The following is a 26,304-nucleotide window of genomic DNA, read 5'->3' as shown; positions in this document are numbered from 1 at the left end:
ATCAGACTAAAGACCACGAGCAGCCCGTGATTCTAGTACCTTCATCTATGACTGTTCATAAGATGCGTTTTGAGGAAAGAAGACAACACAGTAAGTGAAGTACATTTATTAGGAAGATCAACTCCGAACAATCACAAGTAGTTCTCTTCCCACTTGGCAACTGTGCAGGAAAAAGAAGCTTTAACAGAGTCCACAGGATTTTGTTTACACCACAAAAGGAGTTTTAAGGCAGATTAATTCGAGGCTATAAAAACTACATCCGTGACATAAACATAACGTTCAAAAATAACTCAGGCTCCAAACGTCCCCGATACCAACAAGTCTCTGAACTAGTCAGGTCGGCAGCCACGGGCGGGGACACACTGAGTCTCCAAAGCAACTCAACAAGACGCTGATGCCGGGGGGCCATCCTGAGACCGCCCAGACTCTGCGGTTAACACAGACCAACAGAGCTACCCGAGGCCCCCACATGTTTTTATTCCACACAAACCTTCTACACTGTCCTAGGAGAACAAATGCACATTAGATGAGAGGAAAACAGGGCTCACTATCTCGTACCACGAACAGGATTACAGAAAACACAGGGCTGGACACAGCCACGTTAATAGATTAACGACTTTTCTGACAGGCCCCTCATAGGCCAACAAAATGCAGCTTAAAAATCCACTGGGGTAAGCTCCGTCCTCCCCTCCGTGGTCACCACTTGGATTAGGCTCCCTGAGCTTGGTCGGTTTTTCTCCGTGATCCAGTCATGGAAGGTTCTAGAACAAAGAAGAGACGCTTTACATGTTAAAGCAAAAATCTGGACACATGCTTATATTCACATTAATGGTGGGGTGGGGGGACAACAGCAGCTGTGAAAGAGCCACGAAGGCATCGTGGACATGTTCCAAGGTCCCCGATGACCTCAGGACTTCACTCGTTCTAATTCCTGAGTGGCAGGATTTGACAAGATTTTCATTTCTCCATTTCTCTGCACTGTTGGAATCCTTTATAACACAGGGGTATGATTTTATGTGATTAAAAAAATATTTTAATTACTTAATTCTGGGAGATGGACATGGACATAATACTTTATACTTTGCTGTATTCCTTCACAGAAATTTTAAAAGAAAGAGAAGACATTTATTTGTTTTAACAAACATTTATGGAGAAACCACGGCCATGCCAAGCAATGGAAAAAGATGTAAAAACACAGATTATTGCAATAAAATACGTCCAGTGCCAGAATGGGGCATTTAATGACCAACTCTGTGTGGGGAGGGCCTAGGGGAGTCAGGAAGACCTCTAGGAAGACAGAAATGAAAACGGGCACACCGAATTCACAAAGTTTAACAAGGAGCTGTTCATTTTTAAAACAGGAACTCTTGGTGTTGGGTATACCAGCCCTTTTCACAAGCCCCAGGTGGGACTTTAGACCCCGTCATTGGAAAATTCTGGGCTCTTCTTTAGTGCCACTCCATACCCCGCTAGACCAGAGCTGATGCTCAGCTGCCCAGGCATTTGGAGCTCCCACTCTGGGGGTTGAACAAGTGAAGGGAAGTCACACAGACTCAAAAATCACAGTGCCGCTACAACTCCCTGGCATACCGTCACATGTCATGACCCCATCTCTGGGGGCAGAGCTCAGGGGACGGCCCTGAAGGAGACCAGTCACGGCCAGATGTGCAGAGACGCACACGTCACTCATGCAGGTTACCCATGGTCTGACTTCTTGCTCCCCCTCGGCACCATCTGGGGTGGGGTAGGAGGGAATGCCATGCTAACCATGGACAGCCAAGAAGGTCACATGCTCACAGACATGTCAAAACGTGCTTGATGCCAACTTGTCACATGAGTTTTCAAATACCACAAACAGGGGCCAGGGTACAGCCCAGTGGTAGAGTGTATGCTTAGCATGCACGAGATCCTGGGTTCAATCCCCAGTACCTCCATTAAAATAGATAAACCTAATCACCTCCCCCCAAAGCAAAACAAAAACAAAAAATTAATTTAATATAATTTTTTAAAAAAATCTAATATCACAGTGGGTGAGCACGATCTCTGGGACAAAAGATGGCTGTTCCCAGTTCTCCCTCTGCGGGTCTGTGCTCTGCACTGATTCAGACACGTGACCTTGGACGTTCTGTCTGGAACCTAGGTCCTGGGTCAACACCTCTGTCAAGGGTGGCTGGGAGTAGTGGCCTTTAAAGAGAAACTCAAATGCAAACACAACTCAAGCCTGGTTTCTTCCGCAACTTCAGTTTTTTTGTTTTTGGTTTTGGGGGTTTTTTTGCAAATCCAGCGTTAAGCATGATACCCAGCACAGAGAAACAGTGGTAAAGGCCGAGGATCCTGCAGCCACACTGCCTGGGTCAGATGCTGGCTCTGCTCTGTGACCTTGGGCAAGTCGCGGAGGCCCGAGCTCCCCATCCTTGGGCCTTAAATAAAGATGACAGCCCCTCCCTCACTGACCTGCTACCAGCCTTTAATAAGATCACTGCAGTGCTTAAATCGTTGCCTGGCACATAAAAAGTGCTACCTAAGTACATGCTCCAAACGTAACAGTCCCAAGTATCTCCCAATTTCATTTAAATAAAATGTAACCTCAGGCCAGCAACGCATGCCCAGATTTACAAACATCCCATACAAACGGCCGAGGCAGCAGCTCACCTGCTGGCTCTGCTGGGCAAGGACGCTCCTGCTCCATGAGGGCAGGGCCTGCAGCTCGTCCACCATCATCCCCAGGCCCGGCACAGCACCCGGCTCAAGCAGGTGTTCGGTGAATACGTGCTTAATACCCCCTTAAATAGAGGGGTGTGGGGACCTGAGATCTACACAAACAAGAACTGGAAAGCTCCCTCTCTCCATGACCTTTCAATGCCGCCCACATTCACGAATGGCTGAATATGATTTGAGGGACAAAGGATGCTTTCTGTGAGTCTGTGGCTGGGTACTAATTCAGACTCGTGGGCCCAGACGGTCCACCGAGATCAGTGGCTGACTCTTTTGACAGGAGCTCAGCTAACCAAGTACCTCTGTGGCTCAGACACTGTGCCAAGTGCTCGGCACACCCACACTTCTCACCCCCCAACAATGATCACGGACCCCCATTATACAGACAGGGAAGCTGAGGCCTAGCACAGTTCAACAACCGCTCAGACTGGCCAGCTGGTGAGTGGGGAGACAAGATTCATCTCGGCGCTCTCAACCCCTCCATCCTGTGACATCCACACTGAGGGGTGTGATACCCTCAGAGGCCAGGACCTCACGAGACCCCCAGGGTTGATATGGCGGGGGGAGGGTCTCGTGAGAAAGAACATGGGTCTGTCCTCTCACCCACAGGAGGCAGAGAATGGGGGCTGGAAGCTGCGTAGTCACTGAGTGACCACGGTACTCACTCAGCTAGGAATTCTAAGGGCGTCCAGGAGCTGAAGTCGGCCTTGGGCATTGATTTCCTGTTCATCGGCGTATCCAGGGTAACCCTGCAGAGCACAGAGATAAGCATGTCACGTGTGCCTCCCCCTTAGAACAACAGCTGCCCCGTCCTCCTCGGCCAGGAAAGGGCACCGTGAGCCGCTGGCTCCAAGGGTGGCGGCACCGCCCTGGAGAGATCACATGAAGACAGTCAGAGAGGCCAGGAAGCCATCCACGTTCACAGAGCTCACGTCCCAGCCAAACTCTGCCAGGGGCTCACCCTTCAGTCAGACAAGAATAAAATCAAAGAGCTATGTTTTGCCTTTTTCTAAAATAAGAGTTTTACTAAAGTAAACTGCTTGCTGTTTACATCTCCATTCACTCCCTAAAATGTGGCAGACTCATTTCTCAGGATTTTTAAGTGTCATAATAATATGCCTTTAAAAATGAGAAAAATAGCTTCATCCTTCATTTAGTGGCCATTTTCCATGAACTCTTAGAAATTCTTGGCAAAAGAACATAGACTTCAGGTATGTATGACTTTGGCAAGAATGTTCGGGCCTCAGAAATCTTTCAAAAGAGTCGTGGGACCAGATCACAGAATCACAGAAGCTCACAAATGACAGGGAAGTGGACAGGCCTGTCCCCCAGCAGACCCGACATCTACTTTACAGGACCACAGCCAAGAGATAAGCCATTTGGTGCTGGGATCTTTCCTGTTAGAAGGGACTCTCTCCCTCCAAAGCAGCTGCCTGGCCTGGGACAGCTGACTGGGGCCTCCTTCCTCGTCACAGACAGAAGCATCTCCTACTGTTTCCCCGTTTCTCCCCGAAACTCCCCGCTCCCCAGCCCCCCGACACACATCTTGACCTCTCTTCCATCTTGACCTGATAATGATTTGAAAGACAGAAATACAAATATTAAAATTAAATGCATATAGGCTATTTTAAATAGGAGGGAGGGAGGGACAGAAGGAGGGAATGAAAGAAAAGAAGAAAGGCAGGAGAGACAGACCCGTCCCATCAGCCAGGCCACCATTCTGGAAAGCCCAGGATAATCCAAAACGTGGATAAGGATCTTCAGGACCTTCAGTGAGTTTCAGAAGCCGAGGCGACAGCACACCCACGTCCCCGGTGGAGAGTGACCCTGGGACAAATGTGCACTCCCGGCGGCGGGGCAGAGGTGGGTCCCAGCCACTTACGGGAGCACGGCGATGGCGGCAGAGCCGGCGGGCATGCCGCTGTCCTTCCCGGCCAGACTCCGGCAGAGCTGATGAACCGCGCCCTTGGCCATGCCGTAGCCAATCATCCCTGGGAAACGGGGAGAAAACATTTCAGTGACCACCGGCCGCCACTGCTACGTCCAGAGAATGCCACGCCAGGGTCCAGAGGAGGCCGGGAAAAGAGAACCAGGACACCTACGGAGAGAAACGGGGAGGGACGGAAGGTTTCCAGTGCGCCTTCTATTCACCTGGTGCTTGACATTTATCACAGAAGCCTTGAGGTTAATCCTATATTTATTGCTAAGAAAACCAAGGCTCAGTCGAAGAGGGTGAGTCACGAGCCCAGGCTCACAAGAAGACTTGCACCGAGGCCAACGGAGAGGTTAAAAGCCAAGTAAGAGCCAGGTTCTGAGACGCAGCATCTGTAACGACTTGTGAGAACCGGGCACAGGGGGCGCCCAGTGTATTGACAAAACCGAGCGGTCATTTGAAGCACGGGCTTTAGAGTCAGCTGCACAGGTTCAAACCACAGCTCTTCTACTCACCACTTGCCAACTGTGGGCAAGTGCTCAAAAGCCTTACTAAGCCTCAGTTATCCCATCTGTAAAATGGAGATGAAGCACTTAACTCTAGGCTCAGGACAGGGTAGGCACTCAATACATGTTCCCCATCATATTAACAGAAGTACTGCGCCCTGGAATCCAACTTCCTGTTTAAAGTGTACTACTTGAGCAACTGTGACATGGACACACGCTACCTATTAGTCTTCCTTTCCTCCCATCAGTCAGTGAATGTTTGCTGACTGAAGCAAGGCATGCCTGTAATTAGGAGAGGTTTGCATCTGCCCCAGACACGTGGCAGGCAAGATTTCTCTCTCTCTGAAGTCCCCTGTGACACCTAGCTGTACATACACCTAACGCAGCTATCCCAGCAACAGAGGATGGTTAATTGCTGTAAACACCCTTCTGCCTTCAGAAAACCACTACTTCTTCCAGAGGGCAGCAGCCCCCCTAAAAACCCCAGCAGGCTTGCTGTTTAAAGTGTAACAACATCAAAGGTCCAGGGGGAGGCAGGGACCACAGCCCAGCCGAGGAACCAATCACTGACCCACTTCAAGATCAGCCTCAAACTGCAGGAGGGTCAAGGTCGCAAAAAGTTATTTAAGCACAGGAAGAATATTTCACCACACCTGGCTTCTCTGTTTAATCAGAGGCAGGAGGCCAACAGTGGCATGAAGACGTAACAAACTCTGCAGTGATTAAAATAAACTGGTGAATCTCATTCGTCCGGCCTGGTCCCCAGCAAACTCCCAGGACTCTGCCTTCATTCCATTCAAACAGCATGAGAGCAGGGAATCAGATGAAGAAAGAAACAAGCAACCAGCAGCCCTAAGGGTTTAACTTCACAGAATTCTACACAAAGCAGGTACAGGATCATTCGTAAGACATGAAAAATATATATTAAGAAGATAAATACTGTCTCCCCAATTATAAATGATCAATGGAATCCCAAAAGACCAATGTCCAAACACAGAACAGATCCTTAATTGGTAACGAAAGTGATGACCATCATTTTGATACAGTTTATCCTCCAGGGAACAGTCTACAACCTTGGAAATAAAAAGGAAGAGGTTTTCTCAGTGTCTTTCCAAGTGAAAAACTTTTCATTTCTGAAAAACTCTTCTTGGGTTTGAAGGACAAATAAGCCTGCTTATCACCTGCTTTCATAGACTTCCTCAGATTTCTCTGGGGTCTGAATCAAAATTAAAATATTTCATGACTCAAATAAGTTTAACAACACCTAACTAAAGAGCTAAAAGATGAACCAACTTACTAATATCTGAAGCAGGAGTAGCTGGGCAAAAGTAAGCCTGGAGTAAATAATAACAATTTTTCACATTTACTACTGATTCTCTGTAATACCTTTCCTAAACCATTTACACCCATTACGATGTTTACAAGTCACAACCACCATATGAAGGAGATATTACCATTTATCCTCATTTTACAGGTAACAAAACTAAGGCTCAGAGAGGTTAAGTAACTTGCCAAATATTGCACAGCAACTAAATGGCAAAACCACAATTCAAAACCAACCTGTGTAGTTCCAGATCCTACAGTCTTAACCAGTATCTGCAATTATAAATAATGATATTTACAAACAAAGGCAAGTAGGAGACTGGTCCTTTAGAAAAATTAGTCTTTCAGTCCTAGGGTTTTCTTTTTTAAATGCCAAGCTATTACTCATTTCTCTATTTACTCTATCTAGTGCCTCTGCTCTGTGTCACCTTTAATAAAAATCAGATCTCAACCAAACTACCATCTAACATTTACACAGCTTTAATTACTGCAATAGCTGTGGACTTGTAAGATCACATGCTCTGGGAAACACAGTAAGAAAATGAATGGCAAGAAATTATTAATCTGTAAGAGCCTCACAGCTCAGCTGGTTACATTAAAATTGAAAAGGTGCTCAAAGTTTCCACCACTTACTCAAGAGGTCCAAAAGAACTACTTTTTTTTTAAAGAAGAGTTTAATTTAGGTAATGGAAGAAAATAGTTTCTGCCTCCCTCTGCTAACTCCCCAATCGCCTGCTTAAATTCCTTTACCCCCATTCCAAAGGGAGTGTCACATGTTGAACTGTGTCCCCCCATATTCAGATGTCCCTCCGTCCCTCAGAATGTGACTATAGTTAGAGATGAGGGATCTTTAAAGAGGTAATTAAGTTAAAATGAGGTCATAGGGGTGGGTCCTGATCCAATATGACTGGTGTCCTTATAAGAAGAGGAGATGAGGACACAGACCCACACAGAGGGAAGACCGTGTGAAGACACGGTAAAGACCACCCACAAGCCAAGAAGAGAGGCCTCTGGAGAAACCAAATCTGCTGACCTGGCCCCCAGCGGCAGACTTCCAGCCTCCAGAACTGTTGAGTAAATACATTTCTGTTGCTTATGCCACCCAGGCTGCGGTCCTTTGTCATACCAGCCCCAGCAAACTAACAAGGGAGTGAAAAATGCAAAGGGAACTTGGAACTCCACATGATGTAATGGAAAACAGCATGAAATTTGGAAATGATCAGGGTTTCAATTTAAAGTAAGTTTACAACTTATTTATTGCATAACCCAAATAACTTCTCTAAGTTCTAGTTTCCTTCTCTATAAAACGAAAAAAAAAATAATAATGACATCTAGCCCAGGGTTAAATAAGAATATATGTGAAATGAAAAGAGTGAATATAATTAGAGTTTCCATGTGCTGGGTACCTGATACCTATCAATGCCTCTAAGGCCTTACAGCTACTCTTCAAGGTAGACGTTACTGTCACTATATTACAATTCAGGAAGCTACAGCAGAAATTTGGTCAAAGAGAATAATTTGTCCAAGGCCACACAGCTAGGGTGATGAATCCACTCCCAGCCTCTCTGATTCTACAGCTGACACACTATTTCCAGCAGCCAAGCCACTTCCTTGAGATACACGAACACAACGTGATGGGAATAATTCGTGCTTATCAACTAATTAAAATCTACGTGACATCATTCACTCCCTGGGCGGATCACAGATAAATGAATCAGATAAGGGGGAACCAGATCCCAGCAGTCATGACCACGGTGAAGACAAGGACAGTGCAAATGAAAGGGTCAGGAGTTCTTCCCCTAAAAGGAGTCAGGCCTAAAAGGAAGCAAAATCCCCCACAGCTGTCCAGCACCTTAGCGGGTAAAGGGCTGTAACATTCCTCATCTCACAGAAGTGCCCAGAAGCCCCGGCGAGCGAGTGTGGGCATCCCCATTTCACGGACGGGCAAATGAAGGCTTACCAGGAGTCCCGTCCAGGGCGGCCTTGGCCCCGGTCAAGGTGAGGAGGCCTCCTTCCTTGAGGTGCTTGGTGGCCAGGTGGCTGGAGATGGTGGACGTCCACATGCTCTGCTTCCACATCAGGTCACAGTTTTTAAAGAGAGCTGAGCGAAGAGACATGTTAGGTCACCAGCTGGAGGGAAGAAACTGAAAGGTGGGCTCAACTCATGGAGCCTGACACTCCAGGAGGCTCTCGTGGCCACTGTGTGTGTGTGTGTGTGTGTGTGTGTGTCTACCATGAGCTCTAATACACACAGCCTGGGGCTTGTGGTCAGAGAGACACAGGTTCAAATCCAGGCCACGTGGTCACCGGTCTCACCTGTGAACTGGTCAGAAGTCAGCCAGTAAATGAGGACCATTGACAGATATGCGGGTCTGGCTTCCACACAAACGCTGGCCTCCTTCATAAAGGGCGTCAGATCTTTAACAACAACCTATATGTCTAAGTCAGGTTTTACCCGTGATAAAAATTTGAGGGACTAGTGACATCTGCTCATTAAAAGGGATTTTATGGAGACTGCATTTTTTACGGCTGAAGGTTTAATGCCAGTTTTAAAGACTCTTTAAAAGAAAGCTGAAATAACAACCATTTCACGTTTGCTTTAACCCTCTGGCCTTGCCACAGACGTGAGGAGGGACAACTGGTAACAGATGTCACATCCCCAGCTGAACACCTGTCCCCTTCCTCCCTCATAGGGGACACAGAACCCAGTGAAGCTGCTCCCTTGACCCAGAGAGGAAGCCCTCCTGAAACAGGAGGAGGGGTCTCCAGTAGGTGACAACCTAGGTACTGCATATCCCCACTAAGAACTGGAAAAAAACGGGTGGACCCACATTTAAGCAAGTCTCTAGCCCTAAATTCCAATTCACAGGAAATCTCAGGGACGAGGTTCAAAGACTAAAAACACCACCAAAATGCAGTATATAAACCCTGAATAGACTCGATCTAGGGAAAACTATGAAATATATGGAATAAATTGGGGTGATTGGAATACAGGCTGATATTCTTAATCTTCCAGAATTACTGTTCATTTTCTTAGGCATGAGAATGGTATTACAATAATGTAGGAGATTGGCTTAATCTTCAGAGATGCATATTGAAATACAGTGAGGTGTCAAATTACTCTCATATCATTAACAAATTACTCTCATAACATTAACACACAGGGGACACACATGCAGGAAAGCAAGTGAGTGAAGTATGGCCCGTGTTAACAAGTGTTAAGTCTGGATGGAGGGCGTAAAGGGGGTTCACTGAACCGTTCTTTCAACTTTGCTATATATTTGAAAATGTTCATAATAAGAAATGGGAAATATACTCAGCTTTAACAAAAGCTCAATTCTGAGTCCTTCTGATCTTTTGAATAATCTGTCCATCCCATATACATTCCCCAACTCCCAGTAATAACCCCTAACAGACTGGGGCGGGGACAATGCACATTTCATCCTGTCTCTTCTTTAAACTTCATTCTCAAGGACCCTCTGCCCCCACCCCCTCTACAGGAAGCTTTTTCTTCATGGGTAAAATGGGGTGCTGATCCCTACCTCACAGCTACTGTGGGAGAAAGACTCTGGGAGAAGCCACCTGGCCTGGCACACAGTACAGACCCAATCCACGCAGCTGGACACAGAGCAGAGCGCATGAATGATTAACTCAGAGAAGGACTCACACTTGGACTTGGCACTGCCCCCAGCCCATCCTCCAGCCACACAAAGGATTGCATCCACCTTCTCGGCACCCAAGAGCTGTCCGACATCAGCAGTCACCTGACACAAAGGGGTAGAAAGATACACAAACTGTCAGATAAACCTGAACAGGCTGACATCTTTACAGACCCTTCTATTTATTTTTCCCTTCTTCTTCAGTCAGTTTATGGTACCAGGCAGTTAACTTTGAAAGTCGGATGCAAGACCAATCTATAATGAGCATTTTGGATAGTGAAGCCCGACTACATTTCAGTGTGATTCTGATAAAGCAATCTAGCCATCTCGTCTTCTTTTGAACATTCTAAAGGGTGGAGACATAAGCATCCCTGCAATAGAACAATGAGTAAAGAAAAGTAGGAAAAGGTTAAAAAAAAATCACCTAGAGCTTCACTGCCTACAGCTAACTTTCTGGTATCTTTCCAGACTTTCTTTGCAAATCACACAATCATAATCAGAGATAATCAATTCTACCCTCCCCCCAATAAAAACATCCCATTAACTGAAAATCCAAAAGAAAAAGCCAAAGAGAAAAAAGTATCCTAAATAAAGAGCAAAAATGGAGACAAAGCTGCTCACCACTGTATTCTTGATAATGGTTAAAAAAAAGAAAGAAAAACTGAATAAAACTTAAATGTACAGTAAGAGCAAACTAAAGAAATTGTGACCAATCCATATAAAGAAAAATTACATGTTGACACAGAGGGTTTTTTCAGTGATCTGAAGTTATTTAAGTTAAAGGTTAAAAAAAATTTATCTCAATCTGTAAAATTAATAACATATAGTATGCATAGGAAAGCTAAGAAAATGGGCCAAAATGTGAACTAATGAGCTAGCTAACTAGACTTGGAGCATGGGTTATTTATCTTCGTTTTTTTTTTTTTCTTTTCACTTTTTCCAAATTTCCCTCCATGAGCACAAATGGCTTTGATAATCAGAGAAACAATACCTGAAAAAACACGAAGGACACACAGCCAATGGGAAGCTTTCCCCAGGGTCCCCCACCCCATGCACAGTGGGGCCTTCCCTGGAATTACCTGGTCAGCCTGCTCCGTAAACGAGTCTGTCATTTTAACGACAACATTGGCACTGGCTTCCTCGTTCTCCACCAGGTCAATGCTGGCGACCCACTGGAGGAAAACAGAAAACAGCTTGGGTCAAGGGACAGCCTGTTGTTACTCCTTTAAAGATCCATGCCCAGAGATAGGGGCAGAGGAGACAGGAAAGAGGCTTACAGGAAAACCCACCAGAGAGAGGATCTAGCAACCGACCTTCACACTCCTTCCAGGGCATTTGGCTTCACCCCTTACTAAGCCCCAGGCCAGCCCCTTCTGCCTCCAAATACCTCTTCCTCATCCACTCTCACATCTGAGAGCAAAACTCTGCACTTGGTGAGATCCCCCCTCACCGGGGTCTGAAAACTTTTTCCATAAAGGGCTAGAGAGTAAGTATTTTAGGCTTTACTGGCCATATGGTCCCTTGCAACCATTCACCTCTGCTACGGCAGCCAGAGAGCAGCCATGGACAGCGCTGAACGAATGAGCGGGGCTGTGTGCCCATTAAACTTCAGACACTGAATTATGAATGTCATACAATGTTCAGATGTCACAAAATGGCTACTCCTCTTTTGATTTCTTTTCAACCATTTAAAAATAGGAAATCAGGGGGAGGGTATAGCTCAGTGGTAGACTGAGTGCTTAGTATGCACGAGGTGCTGGGTTCAATCCCCAGTACCTCCATTAAATAAATAAATAACTTAATTACTTCCCCCCAAAACATACATACATACATACATACATACATACATACATACATACATACATAAAAATGGGAAGTCATTCTTAGCTCTTGGACTGTACAAAAACAGGTGCCAGGCAGGATACCAGGCTTTGAAGAACACAGCATCCATTCAAGAACACTCACTACTTCCGTGCACAGCCATGGGGGTATGGAGACAAAGGAAAGGTTCTATCCCCAGGAATGCAGGGCGTCAAGGGTAAGTCAGCTGGTCAGGTTCACTCCGGTCAAAAGGAACCCACAGTGCCCCCACCGGGGGGGGGGGGCACAGCCCTGGCATCTGAAACGCGGGGATTCGGGAGCGCTGTATTAAAGGTACTGGAAAGAGTAAGAGAAACTCAGAGTACACAGGGGTGCCGGCACAGTGCCTAGCCCTTGGCTAGCGGTCCTTAACTGTTCCCACTGTCATCACCATCCACCTCTGCAGACCTGGGAAGACATCCCAAATCCAGTCTTCCTCGGGTTCCGAGCAGACAACTGGGGGAAAGGTGGTGTGTTTAGAACCCACAGAAACATTCCTACATCCGATTGTGAGTGAGAGGAATACCCTGGGTCCCTTTCTCTCTGGTCCCGGCGCACTCTCGCTCAGGCTGCTCCTGCTACTAAGTAACCATCGCCCACCCACCCAAGGAAAGGTCCCCAGAGCTGCAGCCGAGTATCTGCGCAACAGACACCTGCAGCGAGGAGATACCGGGCGGAGTCTCCGCCGGGAACGCGCTGGGCCTTGCAGGGCGGCTGGGGTCAGGGTCTCAGTACTGCAACAGCTCCCACCCACTTGCCGCCTTCAGGAAGCGGATGGCTGATTATGCAAAGTAGTCAAAAACAGCCTTTGTAAAACAAGCCACCAGCATTTGCGGGGCTGAGCCTTCAAAGTATCAGGCCCGACAGCAGCTGAAGGAACAGGGTATACATAAATATATAATCAATAATAGCTAACATTTAAACAGCATTTACCACGAGGTAGGTAATCTACAATTTTAGCGCAACATCACCAATTATCTCACTTAATCCTCACAACTCCCCTAAGGGGTAAATACTATCATTATCCCCATTTCACAGATGAGGAAACAGGTTTGCTGACGTTAAGCAGTCAGTTCAAGTTCGTAGGACTAGGAACCCGAGTCAGGCAGTGTAATTCCAGAGCCTGCCTTTTGATTATCTCTTCCCGTCCCCTCAACCCCGCTCCTCTTGCTCCCCTTCTGGAATTCTCTCCCGAGTCATGCCCGACTTTCCGGGCCCGGTAGAGGCCAAGGAGCAGCCATCCTCCTGCAGAGCAAAGGCCCCACACCTAGGGCCCGGGGTGCGCAGGTAATTGGAGACAGAACAGACTTGAAGACCTGTGCGTGCACGTGCAGGCACCCATGTCTGGGGGTGCACAGGGGCCCCCAGCTTCCTTCCAGGCTGCCCTCCAGGGCTGCACCGGAAGACCCTCTGCGCCCCAGTCACCACGGTGCCCGCCCTCAGCCCGCCGAGTTACCCAGTTGCGGGCCCGGAACGCCTGCACGCATTGGGAGCCCAGCGCGCCCCTGCCGCCGTACACCAGCACCCGGCGCGCCTCGCCCGCTGCCGCCGCCATCCCGCGCCTCCGGCTCGGCTCCCGCGGCTCCGAACGCCCCGAGCCCGGACGCTGCGCCCCGCCCCGGCCCGCAACCCCGCCAAGAGGGACCGCGCTGGGGCCGCGCTCCCAGCCGAGCCCGCTGCTGCCGCCTAGCGTGCGACCACACTCGGCGAGCACCGCCGCGCCCCGCGCCCGGCCGCTCCGCCCCAGGGGTAGGACAGCACCCTCTAGTGCCCCATATGCCACGCACTGAGAGAAGTGATCTCTAAGTGCTGTTTCATTTTATTTTGCACAACAAATCCTATGACAGATTGGGAAACGGAAACATGAGAGTCTCAGGCCATTGCTCAGAAGAGTAGGAATTTGAACCCAAGTCTTCAACAGTGTTCTGCCTAACCACACCTCCATTCTGCACGGAGGAGCTTGGGCTGATTGAAAATCAGTTGATTACCATAGAATTTTGTATTTTTAGCAATTTCTAAAAGTAATTGCTTAACTCCTAAGATACTTAAAGTTGACAGAGGTCCAGGATTTGGGGCAGAGGTAAGATGCAAAGGTACTACGCGTGGCCTGCCTTCTCAACGCGAGCTTAATGTTACAGCAGGAATAACTAATGTTATTGGTCGCTTACGAATGTGCCGAGCACTCTTCTAAGCCTTTTATACGTATTTTGTCATTCATTACCAGAAGAACATTTGCTAAGTCAAGGTCATTGTGATGAAGATCAGCTGTTGTATTTCAAGGACCTGATCTTCAGGACCAGCCCTGACATCCAATTTTCTCATGAGAGAGATGGCCGGGGTATCGCATCTCCTGTGAACCACAAAGGGTTGCTGTCAGGGACAAGCAAGCATATGGTAAAAGCCCTTGTACGCCGCTGCACAAGCTTTGGAGACACTCTTCTTTATTTTCATTGTGGAGAGACCACAGAAGTAAACCCCAATTAGAGGGAAGAAAACTGACATTTCCATCCCCACGTCCCTCTGTCCCCTCTGTGCTCTCCAAGTGAGGCTGCTGGAACTGCTGTTGGTTAACAACGCACCCCCTGAACTCCCTCTGAACTTCTGTGACCAAGTAAGGAATTTTACTCTCCCACTTCTGCTCCACGTTGTCCCCCAGAGCCACTGACAGTCTCACAGGACACAAAGTTGACATTCAGCAACAGACTAAAAGTCAAAATTTTAAAGCCATAGTATAAGATAGAAATTAGGGACTATTTCATTCCATGTGCCTGTAAATTATAAGAAAAAGACATCTTCACTCTTAGAAGAGACAAAGACCCCAGCAGGGTGATGGGTGATTACTATTTGCTAACACATTAGAAAAGCACTCTCCCTTCCCATTTCAGATGACATGACAGCAGGGGATGGGGGTGGGGGTTGTAAGCACTGGGGTCCAGGCTGCCCCAGCAGTGCCAAACCCCCTTAGGTTTAACGCTGCAATTTTACCCACAGCAGACTCACCTAATGATAAATTCAGGAATCATAAAGCCTTGTTTACACATTTCAATTGAAAACACAGATCGCTTCATGGTATTAATAACAGTGCTGGGGATTCTGACAGCAGTGACATTTTAGACAAAGAAATGCTTGGACATGCATCAAAGAGATCAACATTTGATACTGCGCATTGTTGGCGATATTCAAATGCTAATCATTCCATTTTTGTTTTCCTTCTACTGTATGCATTTTTTTAGAATGGTTAGTGTCTCTTTACAGTCAGATTTACCAGGTTTTGCCTGCTAATAACTTCCTCATCATTAAGAGGTCCACACCAAGGTTATGTAAATACTTGAAACGCGGAACAATTAAACCGTCGGCTGAAACATTAGTCTGGAGGAAGATATAGGGTTACATCCTTCAGTAACACACTCCTCTACACTTGAGTCAGGTGAAGACCGTCTCTGTAGAGACTTCCGGGTGTGGCTGTAGTAAACATGGGCTGAGGAGGCAGGCACTGAGGGAGGACCAGGAGATGGACCTGAAATCTTGAACTGGTGTGTTTGAAAGTGCTGACCTTGGAACAGAGGATTGCTGAGTGTGTGGAAGATGTCAAGGACCCTCGCTACTGCTCGGACACCTGGGGCATGACCTGCACCCCCTAGGATGCCTGGATGGTTCAAAAAGACGTGGTATGGGCTGGCATCCTTACTCAGCTTCTCCTCCTTCATAATGATCATCATTGCCTTGGCGGTGCCCCACTGGCTGAGTGGGAAAATCCTTTGTCAGACTGGAGTGGACCTGGTCAATGCCACGGATCCAGAGCTGGTCAAATTCATTGGGGACATTTACTACGGACTCTTCCGCGGGTGTAAGGTGCGGCAGTGTGGGCTCGGCGGCCGACAGTCCCAGTTCACAAGTGAGTATATTAGGGGCATGAAAGCTGCTTTAGAATACTTATTTAAATATTCGTAAGAATGCTTATGTCTAAATGTGTAATTCAAGTGCTGCTTCAGTGTAAGGCCTAACGAGGAAGTCCACAGTAAGCCAGGGTTCAGCACTTAGAAGAGACCTTTTTTCCCTGCAGAGGCTTACAGAAACACTAGAAATGGGATCGGTGTATATTTGTAGTTGACCTCTGTGAATAATCACTATTAAAATATTGAGTGCTCACCTGTGTCAGACCTTCCACCAAGTGCCTTTCATGGCGTGTCTCTCTTACGCTTTTTAACAAATGTATAAAGAAAAAAATGTTAATGTTCCCACTTTGCAGGGGACTACACTGAGGCTCGGAGAGGTGAAATAACTTGCCTGGGGTCACTCGGCCAGGAAACAGACCCAGGTTTTAGACCCCGGTTGCACACAACGTGGGTATTCTCAGCCAGTCTGGCCCCTGAGTGTAGGCTGCCTGCTGAAAGGAATCTTCCACTTCTGTTTATAGAAAAGCTTCATCATCTGAGAGAAAGCAAACAGGTTCTGCGTCTGGGCTCTGGAATCAGTCTATCTGGGTTCAAAGACAACCCGGATGTTTCCTGGCAGGGAGACCTGGGGCAAGACGCTGGGCTGCTATCTGCGAACGTGAGTGTGCAGACCAACCCAGCGGCCATCCAGTGTCACATCAGAGCAGCTCTGACTGTAAACAGAGAAGGAATCCAAGCCCAGCTTTTGAAGGATCTTCTGGGAAGGAAAAACCAAAACAGAAAAGGCAATATTCTGCAAGCCTTAGAATCATACCGTTCGATCACTGTGAGAACAGCTTCCTACAAAATCTTAACATATGGCAAATGCAGAGAGATAGGAATTTGATTCATTATTTGACTTCTATATTTCAGAATTGTAGTTTTTAGAATCCTGGCCAGGGTGAGTATCTCGTTAAACGTATAGAGACAGAAAGCAGGAACCATTGACAAATATAATTATATAAATTGGCATCATTTATACACATGAAGGATATATGTATTTGTTATGTATGGCCAAAAAAAAAATCTCTGGGAGTATTTATATTTACCCAGAAATTAAATTAGACCAGGCATATTGGGAAAATAGCGCTGTTAAAAACAAAACATAAAAAGCTGAAAACACACAATATAAACAAAGAAATAAGAAAGGAAATACAGAAATTTTTTAAAAGGACATGTTAGAAGGGGACAATGACAACTGTATTCAGTACTTGGTTCTGATCTGGGTCTGTTTGCTATAAAGGATGCCACTGGGACAATTGGTGGAATTTGAACAAGGTGTCAGGATTAAACAGCAGTCATTAGTGTTAACCTAGTGATTTCGATAGTTGTATTGTGGTTTTGAGAGATAATATCCTTTCTGAAGACACAGACCCTGAAGTACTCAGGGATGAAGAGGCAATTTTCCCTCAAGGGTTTAGGAAAGAAAGAATTTTTTTTTCTTTGTACCGTTCTTGCAATTTTTCTGAAGTTTGAGATTGTTTTGAAACCACCCACAAAAAGAATAATTTTAGGGGGAAAGGGCACAATTTTTTAAATAGTTGTGGATAACTGAAATTAATGAACCTCATGAAAAAAGTTCCACCGCTTGAACAAGGGAGCCACAAATTCAACAGCAGCGATGTTCCAAAGACTTGAATAAGCAAGGCAATGCCCAGGGAATATAATAAAAATAGCCCATACAATTATATAGTATGCTATATCACGTTACCATCATAACCACCTTCTTACATACTAGATTATTTATCTGTTATGTTTATTATTTATTATCTGTCTCCACCTCTTTAGTGTGTAGTGTCATTAGGACAAGGATCTCATCCATTGGTTGATCCCAAGGCCCTAGAACAGTGCCTGGCCCACAGTAGGTGCTCAGAAACATTGGTTGAATGAATAATGATAAAGTACTTTTAAACTCTTTTGTACTGAATGGTCATATGCAAGATGCCAGACTTGTGACCTGTGCTATACTAATAAGGCTCAGAGAGGTTAAGCAACTTGCTCAAGGTCTCAGAGCTATGAGTGCTGGAGCCAGGCCCCAACCCAGGACAGCCAACCCCAAAGGTCCCACATTTCCACTGTGTGTCATTCCTTTGGGAATCTGAGACTGGCAACTTTCCCAAGGGGTACTGTCACTCTAGTAGTCCTTACCATTCTCCTGGAATTCAGCAGAGGGTGTTGGGGAGGTGGTGGATGAAGGTGGACTCTCCAGTGTGGGAGGCGGCAGGGTGGATGGCTCCTGTCTGAAATGACCGACGGGCCACCCAAACAACTGGGAGGGAGTGTTAGTTCCCTAGGGCTGCCGTAACAAAGTCCCACAAATTCGGTGGCGCAGACACAGAAACGGATTCTCTCACAGTTCTGGAGGTTAGAAATCTGAAATCAGGTTGTCGACAGGGCCGTGCTCCGTATGAAACCTCTAGAGGGAGCCTTCCTTGCCTCTTCCAGCTTCCCGTAGCCCCACAGATCACTTGGCTTGTGGCAGCGAAGCTCCAATCCACACGCAGCGTTCTCCCGACATCTCTCCACACCATCTTCTCTCTGTGCATCTGTCTCTGTGTCCAGATTTCCCCTTCGTATAAGGCCACTGGTCTTACTGGATTAGAGCCCACCCTGGAGACCTCGTTTAAACTCGATTACTTCTGTAAAGATCCTACTTCCAAATAAGGCCATAAGGTGCTGGGGTGGTTAGGACTTCAACCTATTTTTTTGAGGAAAGAACAGAATGCAACCATAACAGAGGGTGTGGGGTGGCAGACAGGGGACCTGGTAGAATTCAGGAAGTCACCAAGCACAAGTGCTGTCTCTGGAGAAGCAGCAAAGCAGAGACTGGCTTTGCAAGAGGAGGAGGGCTGGACAAGAGCGCCCTTCCACTGCGGTGCTGATTAAACCTGGGCATCCCAGCGCACAGGAGGGTGAACCGCCTCTCACTGGAAGCCATAAGCAAATGAACACTTTCTGTTTGCCCCCCTGGAGGGACTCGCTAAATGTCCCTTTCCTTCCTCCCTCTTCCTTTGCAGAGGGATGCCCACAGGAGACAGCACCCTGGGTCCATCTGTGCTCTGCTCTCTGAAGCATCAAAACTGTATGAGGACATTGTAATTTCAGTTCTGAAGACAATAATATTCAAAATAGTTTTGTTCCTGGCTGCCCAGGGGGGTTGTCTCAGAAGAGAGTATATGAACATCCATTCACAGTGCCTTTGATGTGATTCTTTCTTAAAACTTTCACCAGGAGCTGAGGCAAGTTTCCTCCCATGTTTGGTTCCACTGCTTCTGGTCAGGGATGCCGCAGCTGTTCTAACATTCTCTAGCACCAGAATTGAGTCTCTCTACCTCTAGATTTACAGCTCCTCAGCCCCACACAACCTGTGTGAAGCAGCTATGGGGTGTATCGGAATCCCCTCCACCCCAAGCTGGAATCAAGATATACCTGCTTCTGCCACTCACTGTTGACCCACCCCTCTCCACAGCACTCCTTATGCCCCGAATTCCTACTCCCCCATCATCGTAATCTGGTTACTTCTCAATTTTTTATTAAATCAAATCTGGATATGAGTTCACATCATTATGTGGATACAATTAATTATTTTTAAAATTTGCATTGTGTGATTGTGCTTTAATTCATTAAATCAATCTCCTATTGATTCATATTTTGGGTTTTCTCCAATCTTTTACTACCATAGTGAATATCTGTTATATACAGCTTTGAGCACACGTGGGAGTGCTTTTCCTAGTAGTGAAATTGCTTTGATAGATGTTACCTAATTCCCCTCTATGAATTCACCTGTATAAATTAACATCCCTACAAGGTTTGACAGCAGCTCCTTCCCTACACCATCATCAACACGATGTGTTAGCAAACCTTTTCGTCTTTGCCAATCACATAGGTGATGATTTTCTATTTTAAGTGTTTGGTGAGGATCATTATGCTGGTTATGTGTCCTAAGGATTGCACGGGCAAGAATGGGGATAATGAAAAAATTAGGTAATCAAGCGTAAGCTACCATGTTTGGAATGAAAAGGAGCTGAGAGTTTGCAACAACAACAACAACAAAAAAAATCTAAAGGACACTGAGCTATAAGGGAAGGAAATTAAAGAGAGAAGTCCTGCAGAGACAAATCCCTTGGGAAGGAGTTCAATTTTCAGGGTAAAATTTCTGAAGCGGATGAGATAGACATGTGGAGATAAATAGACATGGAAACACAGTACTGGAAAGAAAGTTAGATCAGAACTGCAGATGTTTCCATGGAATGTCTGGAAACTTCTCAGTGGAAAGGATATTTTAAAGGGAGAAGGACAAACATTCTTGCTCTCAGGCTTGGGAGACACCAGCCTTCTATGAATAAAGGTGGGCAGGTGAGCCAGCAAAGGAGCCAGAGGGGAACGGGGTCAGGGAGCGAGTGGAACCAGGAAAGCTTCGAGTCCTGGTTCCCAAGTGGGGGCAAACACAGGCTGGTCAGTGATATCAAGTAATGAACCAGGGAGGCTGAAGTTCACAAGATGGATCCAGATTTGACCAGGAGGTGTTCAGTAGAAACCTTGGAGTAGTTACAGAGAAAGGGGTATGCCCAGAAGTTCTTTAACTATCATCATTTTAAATCATTCATTTATAGCAACTGAAATCAGTGACTCTGAACTCTGTATACCGTGTGGTATATAGGACTATGGTCCTAGACAGAGCTCAGGGTGCCCTTGCCCAAACACAAGGGACTAAATGTCTCCAAGCCTGTAGGGAAAGGGGTTTAATAAAATCTACTTCGTATCCCTGTCATAAGGGTTGGATGAGATGACAGATGTAGAGGGCCTGGCCCGTAACTGTGCTCAGTAAATGTTGATTACACTCAATTCATGTACAGCTGTTGCTATCCCCATTACACTGATGAGGAAACTGAGGCCTGAGGAGGCACATGACTTTTCCCAATTCGGAGAGTAAAAACAACAGCAACAACCATGGCCGCCATTTTTGAGAACTGACAGACAATATTTAAAGACTCCACTATGGTGTATCATTGAATCTTCACAGCTAGTCCTTGGTGGCAAATACAGAGAGAAACAAATCCAAGTTAATATTTCACTAAATTATCCTGCCACATTAATATGGCAAATTAATATTCTAATAAAGTACTCTGTGCAACATGAGAATTAAATGTCCATCATACAGGGGTAATTGATGTCTGGCTCACTGAGTCATTAAGAGGACTGCAAGGTGATGCTCCTGGCTTCACGACAGGACCCTGTCCTAGCATGATTATTCCTATGCACTTCACTTGTCCCCCTCAGCATTGTCAGATGTGTAGAAGAAGGAGGGTTTAGAAAATTCTATTTTAAATTGTGGCAAGTCAGCAAATCTGGGGTTTGAACCCCCAACTTTGGGTGCCTGATCTAGGCTTCCCTTTGCTACACCCTTCTCCACTCTTCAGGAAACACTTGAGACTGCTTCTACCTCCCTGATTTAATGAAGGCTACTCTGACCCAGATTAAAGCTTTGTGATCTGCCTTCTCAGACAGATTCTCTTGCCAGCCTCCTTTGCTAAAGAGACACCATCTGGGGCCCGTGTGGGTCAGCTCACACCAGACCCCAGAGATGCGAGGTCAGTGCAACTTAAATGCCCAGCTGGGGCACATTTTGATTTTGCCTCCACCCCAAGAAAGAGAAGTGTTGGCCAAGGAACAAGTGGCAAATCTGGAGGCTGTGAATTCATCTCAGGAAGTCTTCTGCTTTTTGAAAGCCCAGCACTTGACCTCACTCCCCTCTACTAAGACCTTCATGGTGAGCAAGCTTGGCCATATGGACTCGAGCCGAGCTCTGACCCTGACGTGTTGGCTGTGTCTTCTCTCCACAGTCTTCCCGCACCTGCTGAAGGAGCTCAACGCGGGCCTGCACGTGACCATCCTGCTGCTCCTCTTCCTGGCCCTGGCGCTGGCGCTGGTCAGCATGGGCTTCGCCATTCTCAACATGGTCCAGGTTCCGTACCGAGCAGTCAACGGCCCCGGGGGCATCTGCCTGTGGAATGTTCTTGCAGGTGAGGAAGGTCCCTGGGGAGAGAGACTCCTGTCCTGCATCACGGGGCTGAGTTCCAAGCAGGGGGGCAGAAGGTGTGAAGGAAGTAAAATGCTCCCCCAACCTTCACTTCCTCGGGTCTCTTACCTGCTTAATAGACATGAATATCCTTTTCACCAAAAGTTACAGCATCTCTGTCATCATAAGAACCAAATTGTCAGCATACCTGAGTGGCTGAGGACTTGGAGCAGCAAAGAGGGGGTGATGAGAGAAGGAGAAGACAGAGCTGGGGATGGAGAGGTGGGGGCTGTAGGAGTGAGGAGGCAGGGCTGCTGCTGTGAGACTGGAGGAACCTCACCAACGACAGAAAAGAAGGGACCTGGGGGTTTTCATGCCTTATTTCCTACAAACCTCACAGCCTCCCTGTATGATGGTATTATTACCATATTTACAGATGAAGAGCCTGAGGCTCAGAGAAGTTAAAAGATGCACTGAAAGTCACACAGCAATAAGTTTCAGAGGTGGAATTCCAACCCATGTATAATTGAGTCTAAATTTTTTGTCTTTTCATTAATCTATGGTGGCATTTATGACCATTGTGACCTATTTTCCAAGACAAAACATGTATGTGTGAGTGTGTGTGTGTGTGTGTGTGTGTGTGTGTGTTGATTTGGAAGAATATACTGATATGCAGAAATTCATTCACATTTAGTTATGCACTGAAAAAAATCACCTGTAATGAAAGTAACAAAATCCCAAGAATGATTTCAGGAAACCAAGGTCCCATGTTCAAGGCATCCTGATGGCCAAAACCCCTCTCTACCTTTACCTTATACAGGATGACCATGAAATATAAAAATAGGTAATGTTGTTTTATCATGCATAGCATAATATTTTATTATGTAATGGCATAATAAATGTGTTTTTAAATATTAATTAAAATCAAGGCAGTAGAAAAGTAGAGAGACAGGGAGAGAGAAATGAAGAGAGAAAGAGAAACAGAGGGAACCCAGAAGGTCAAAGTCTGAAGCCACAAGTAGGGAAGCATATGAGGTTTGAAATCTTTCCAATTTCCTCTCTCTACTTCCCTTTCCTCCTCCACTTCACCCCCCTTATCCTTAAGCTTGGAAAGAGGACAAAGAGGAGAGAATAGTCTAACCCTCTGTTAACCCCCTAGTCCACCCAGTAGGACGTTCTAACATCTTCCCACACAGTCCTCAGGGTCTACATACAAATGCTGAAAAGTTTAGAGACATGTGCACACCTTCACTGGGTCAGGGAAAAATCAGAGGGGTCTAGAGTCAAAGTCAATGGGATGCGAAGCTTATTCTGTGTCTCCCAACACCTCTCACCCCTCACACTGGATTATCTGCTGCTTTTAAAAGCAAATGAAAATTTGTGTCGCCCTAAGAATGTTTTAAACCCCAAGCAAGTTGGTGGTCTGTGCCACAGACATGCCCCCTCACGTCTAGTCATCAAATTGTAAAAAGGAGCTGTGAACGAGGGCATCCTTTTTGCGTTTCAGGCGGAGTCGTGGCTCTGGCCCTCGCCAGCTTCATGGCTGCGGTGAAATTTCACGACCTGACCGAGCGAATCGCCAACTTTCAGGAGAAGTTCTTTCGCTTCGTGGTGGTGGAGGAACAGTACGAAGAGTCGTTCTGGATCTGCGTGGCCAGCGCCTCAGCCCACGCCACTAACTTGGTGGTGGTGGCCATCAGTCAAATTCCCCTCCCGGAGATTAAGACCAAAATAGAAGAGGCCACGGTCACGGCCGAGGATATCTTGTATTAATAGCCTTCTCCTAACTCAGTTCTGTACTGTGAAAGGAGACCTCTTTTTCTTTCTTTTTTTTTTTTCTTTTTTATTTTGCGGGCATCACAGTCCAGAACGTCTATGTTCTTGGCAGTAAAAAGGAATTAGAAGGAGGAAAAGGTGGTCCCTGGGCCAGAAAAGAAACTCCAAACTCCTGGCATCCCTGCACTTCTCTGTCACTGACCTTGGAGTTAGTCTGCCACTTGCCTGCCTTGTGTGACATTGGACAATTCAATTCATGTCTACTTCTCAGTTTCTCCATCTGTAAAATGGGGATATTAATGACCTCACAATGAGGTTTGAATGAGTGATAATGTTGCCAGCCTTCATATATTATAGAGGTCCCCACACTATACACTCCAGGAAATGTCTAGAGCCCATTGGTATCGTCTACACAATATTGGGGGGATGCACAGAGAAGTAGGATAACGTCCCTGGCCTCCAGAAACACCTAGTCTTTCCGCACGACACAGGAATCAGATAGCAACCGTAACACTAAGAATGAAAATAAGTCCCATTTTTCTGAGTGGTTACTACATGCAGTTTTAAAAGTTTTACATGTAGTAAGTCATCGAGTCCTCACTATAAACTCAGATTGTAGATATAGTCCCATATCACAGATGAAGAAGCTAAGGCATAAAGAGATTGGGTAACTTGCCCAGGTCAGGAATTAAATGGAGGAAGTCTAGAGCCAGAGTTTACACTTTTAACCACTTTGCTAATCTGACATTTGACGTACAAGCCATTGCAAGGCCATGTGATCAGTGTTAAAACAGGACATGCAGAAAAGACCCACAAAGGAATCAGTTCTTCAGGATGGGATGTGGTATTAAAGATAGTATTACAGAGTTGACACTTGATCTGAGCATTGAAAGATGAGGAGAATTTTTCCAGTGGTGAGGGAAGCAAGGTTGGAAAAGAGCGTTCCAGGATAAGTCAGTAATGAGGCAGAGGCACAAGGCAGGAAACTACAAAGAGGGCTGGGTAGTATGTGAATTGCCAGTGGGATTAGAATATTGCTCTAATTCATCTGTCAGATAAACGCAGCTGTTTTGTGTTCGATTTTTGCTAAGTGGTTCTCTGGTGGTTAATTTTATGTGTCAGCTTGGCTAGGCCATGGTACCCTCATATTGGTCAAGTATTATTTTAGATGTTTCTGTGAAGGGATTTTTTTGGATGGGGTTAATCAGTAGACATTAAGCAAAGCAGATTGCCCTCCATAATGTGGGAGGGTCTCATCCAATCAGTTGAAGGCGTTAAGAAAAGGACTGCCCTTCCACGGGAGAGAGGGAATTCTGCCAGGAAACTGCCACCAGACTCAAACTGCAGCTCTTCCCCAGACCTCCAGACTGCCAGCCTACCTACCCTGCAGATTTTGGATTTGCCAGTCTCCACAATCGTGTGAGCCAATTCTGCATAATAAATCTCTTTCTCATACGTGTGTGTGCGCACACACACACACACACACATCCTCTTGCTTCTATTTCTTTAGAGAACACTCACTCATCTGGGTACACAACTCATTATTAATTCATTTCCCCACGATGCCAGCTGGGGCGAATCCTTCCCCAGCTCTCCCATCCTCATGCCAAGTAAAAGTTATCTAATCCCCCCAAATTAGCTTCATCTGAAATGATACCTGATTTGGACTCACTCTTTCTTTCCTTAACACTGAGCTTCAGAAAGTTTCCATGGCATCTCTTCCATTCTGTTCTAACCCTGAGTGCTTTCCTGCTGTGCTCCTCTGTGCCTTCCAGGCCTCCCCCCACCCCCACACCACCCAGACACAGCTGCAGTCCTATTTAGCAGACTGACATCACTCATCAAATATGCAGGTGGCACATGGCTGGAAGGGATCGTTAACGTGATAAGAGATGGATCCCAAAGATAGGGACAGACTGCAGTGCTGCCTTGAAAACAAGTGGAAATGTCAGTGTTCCTTCAAGTTGAACATAAAGCCCTGCTGATTGAGATTTTTTAAAATCAATAACATAAACAGAAGACTCTGGCAACAGTTTATATGACAAACATCTGAGGGTCTTGGAACGTTTATTCATTCATTTTACAAGTATTGAAACTTCTGGTAGTAGAGCAGTGAACAGACACAAATTCCTGCCCTCCAGAGATTTCATTCTCCAAGCAGCTGGGTGCTGGAGACAGTCAGGTTCAGTCTGGAAGACATCTCTCAGGGCTACTACAGAAGAGATTCCTATGTGAAATTTTGTGAGTTTGTTACAGGTGAGGGGAGGAGTGGGAAGGAGGGAGAATAAATATCTGGGTCACGATACACTCAAAGGTAGAGAATACATTTTACGGGAGTATTTTGGTTATAGTTAATCTGGTCATTTTATGAGTAAGGAAAAAAATAATAATAAATGCCCAATCCAGTTTGAATTTAACCCAATCTGACTGTTTATACTTGGAGACAGTGCCCAGATTCTCTGGAATAAAACGGCTGGCTCCTCAGATCGCCCCTCTGTCCCAAAGGTTCTGGGGTTAAGGGAGAAGGAGGCAGGTGCACACATACTCCTGATCTCTGGGGAGCATCCCCTTGTCTCCT

The 26,304-nt window shown here is 46.2% G+C and overlaps 2 protein-coding genes across 2 annotated transcripts; one reads left to right on the top strand and one right to left on the bottom strand.

The window, feature by feature from the left end:
• Nucleotides 1-511: 511 nt before the first annotated feature.
• Nucleotides 512-13,712, bottom strand: QDPR (quinoid dihydropteridine reductase). The gene is made up of 7 exons (XM_031686357.2): nucleotides 13,453-13,712; nucleotides 11,216-11,308; nucleotides 10,145-10,241; nucleotides 8,438-8,578; nucleotides 4,598-4,706; nucleotides 3,381-3,464; nucleotides 512-761 (listed from the first exon to the last, which is right to left on the bottom strand). Exons 1-7 carry the CDS (start codon nucleotides 13,549-13,551, stop codon nucleotides 656-658), a joined length of 729 nt encoding a protein of 242 aa, XP_031542217.1. The 5' UTR covers nucleotides 13,552-13,712; the 3' UTR covers nucleotides 512-655.
• A 1,824-nt stretch (nucleotides 13,713-15,536) lies between these two features.
• Nucleotides 15,537-23,735, top strand: CLRN2 (clarin 2). The gene is made up of 3 exons (XM_006208105.4): nucleotides 15,537-15,891; nucleotides 21,775-21,954; nucleotides 23,458-23,735. The coding sequence occupies exons 1-3, from the start codon at nucleotides 15,639-15,641 to the stop codon at nucleotides 23,721-23,723; spliced, it is 699 nt and encodes a 232-aa protein (XP_006208167.2). The 5' UTR covers nucleotides 15,537-15,638; the 3' UTR covers nucleotides 23,724-23,735.
• The last annotated feature ends 2,569 nt before the right edge of the window (nucleotides 23,736-26,304 follow it).

This window comes from Vicugna pacos, chromosome 2 (assembly GCF_048564905.1).
Source record: "Vicugna pacos chromosome 2, VicPac4, whole genome shotgun sequence".
Taxonomy (NCBI): Eukaryota; Metazoa; Chordata; class Mammalia; order Artiodactyla; family Camelidae; genus Vicugna; species Vicugna pacos.
Note: the sequence above shows the minus strand (reverse complement) of the source record. Positions and strands in the feature narration are given on the sequence as shown.

What these genes read in the sequence shown, in the direction of transcription:
- QDPR (XM_031686357.2), bottom strand. Translation starts at nt 13,551, where the DNA reads ATGGCGGCGGCAGCGGGCGAGGCGCGCCGGGTGCTGGTGTACGGCGGC. An exon ending in TTACGGAGCAGGCTGACCAG is followed by an intron (nt 10,242 to 11,215) that starts GTAATTCCAGGG and finishes CCTTTGTGTCAG; the next exon opens with GTGACTGCTGATGTCGGACA. An exon ending in GGGCAGTGCCAAGTCCAAGT is followed by an intron (nt 8,579 to 10,144) that starts GTGAGTCCTTCT and finishes CTCTTCGCTCAG; the next exon opens with CTCTCTTTAAAAACTGTGAC.
- CLRN2 (XM_006208105.4), top strand. Translation starts at nt 15,639, where the DNA reads ATGCCTGGATGGTTCAAAAAGACGTGGTATGGGCTGGCATCCTTACTC. An exon ending in CCGACAGTCCCAGTTCACAA is followed by an intron (nt 15,892 to 21,774) that starts GTGAGTATATTA and finishes TTCTCTCCACAG; the next exon opens with TCTTCCCGCACCTGCTGAAG. An exon ending in CCTGTGGAATGTTCTTGCAG is followed by an intron (nt 21,955 to 23,457) that starts GTGAGGAAGGTC and finishes TTTGCGTTTCAG; the next exon opens with GCGGAGTCGTGGCTCTGGCC.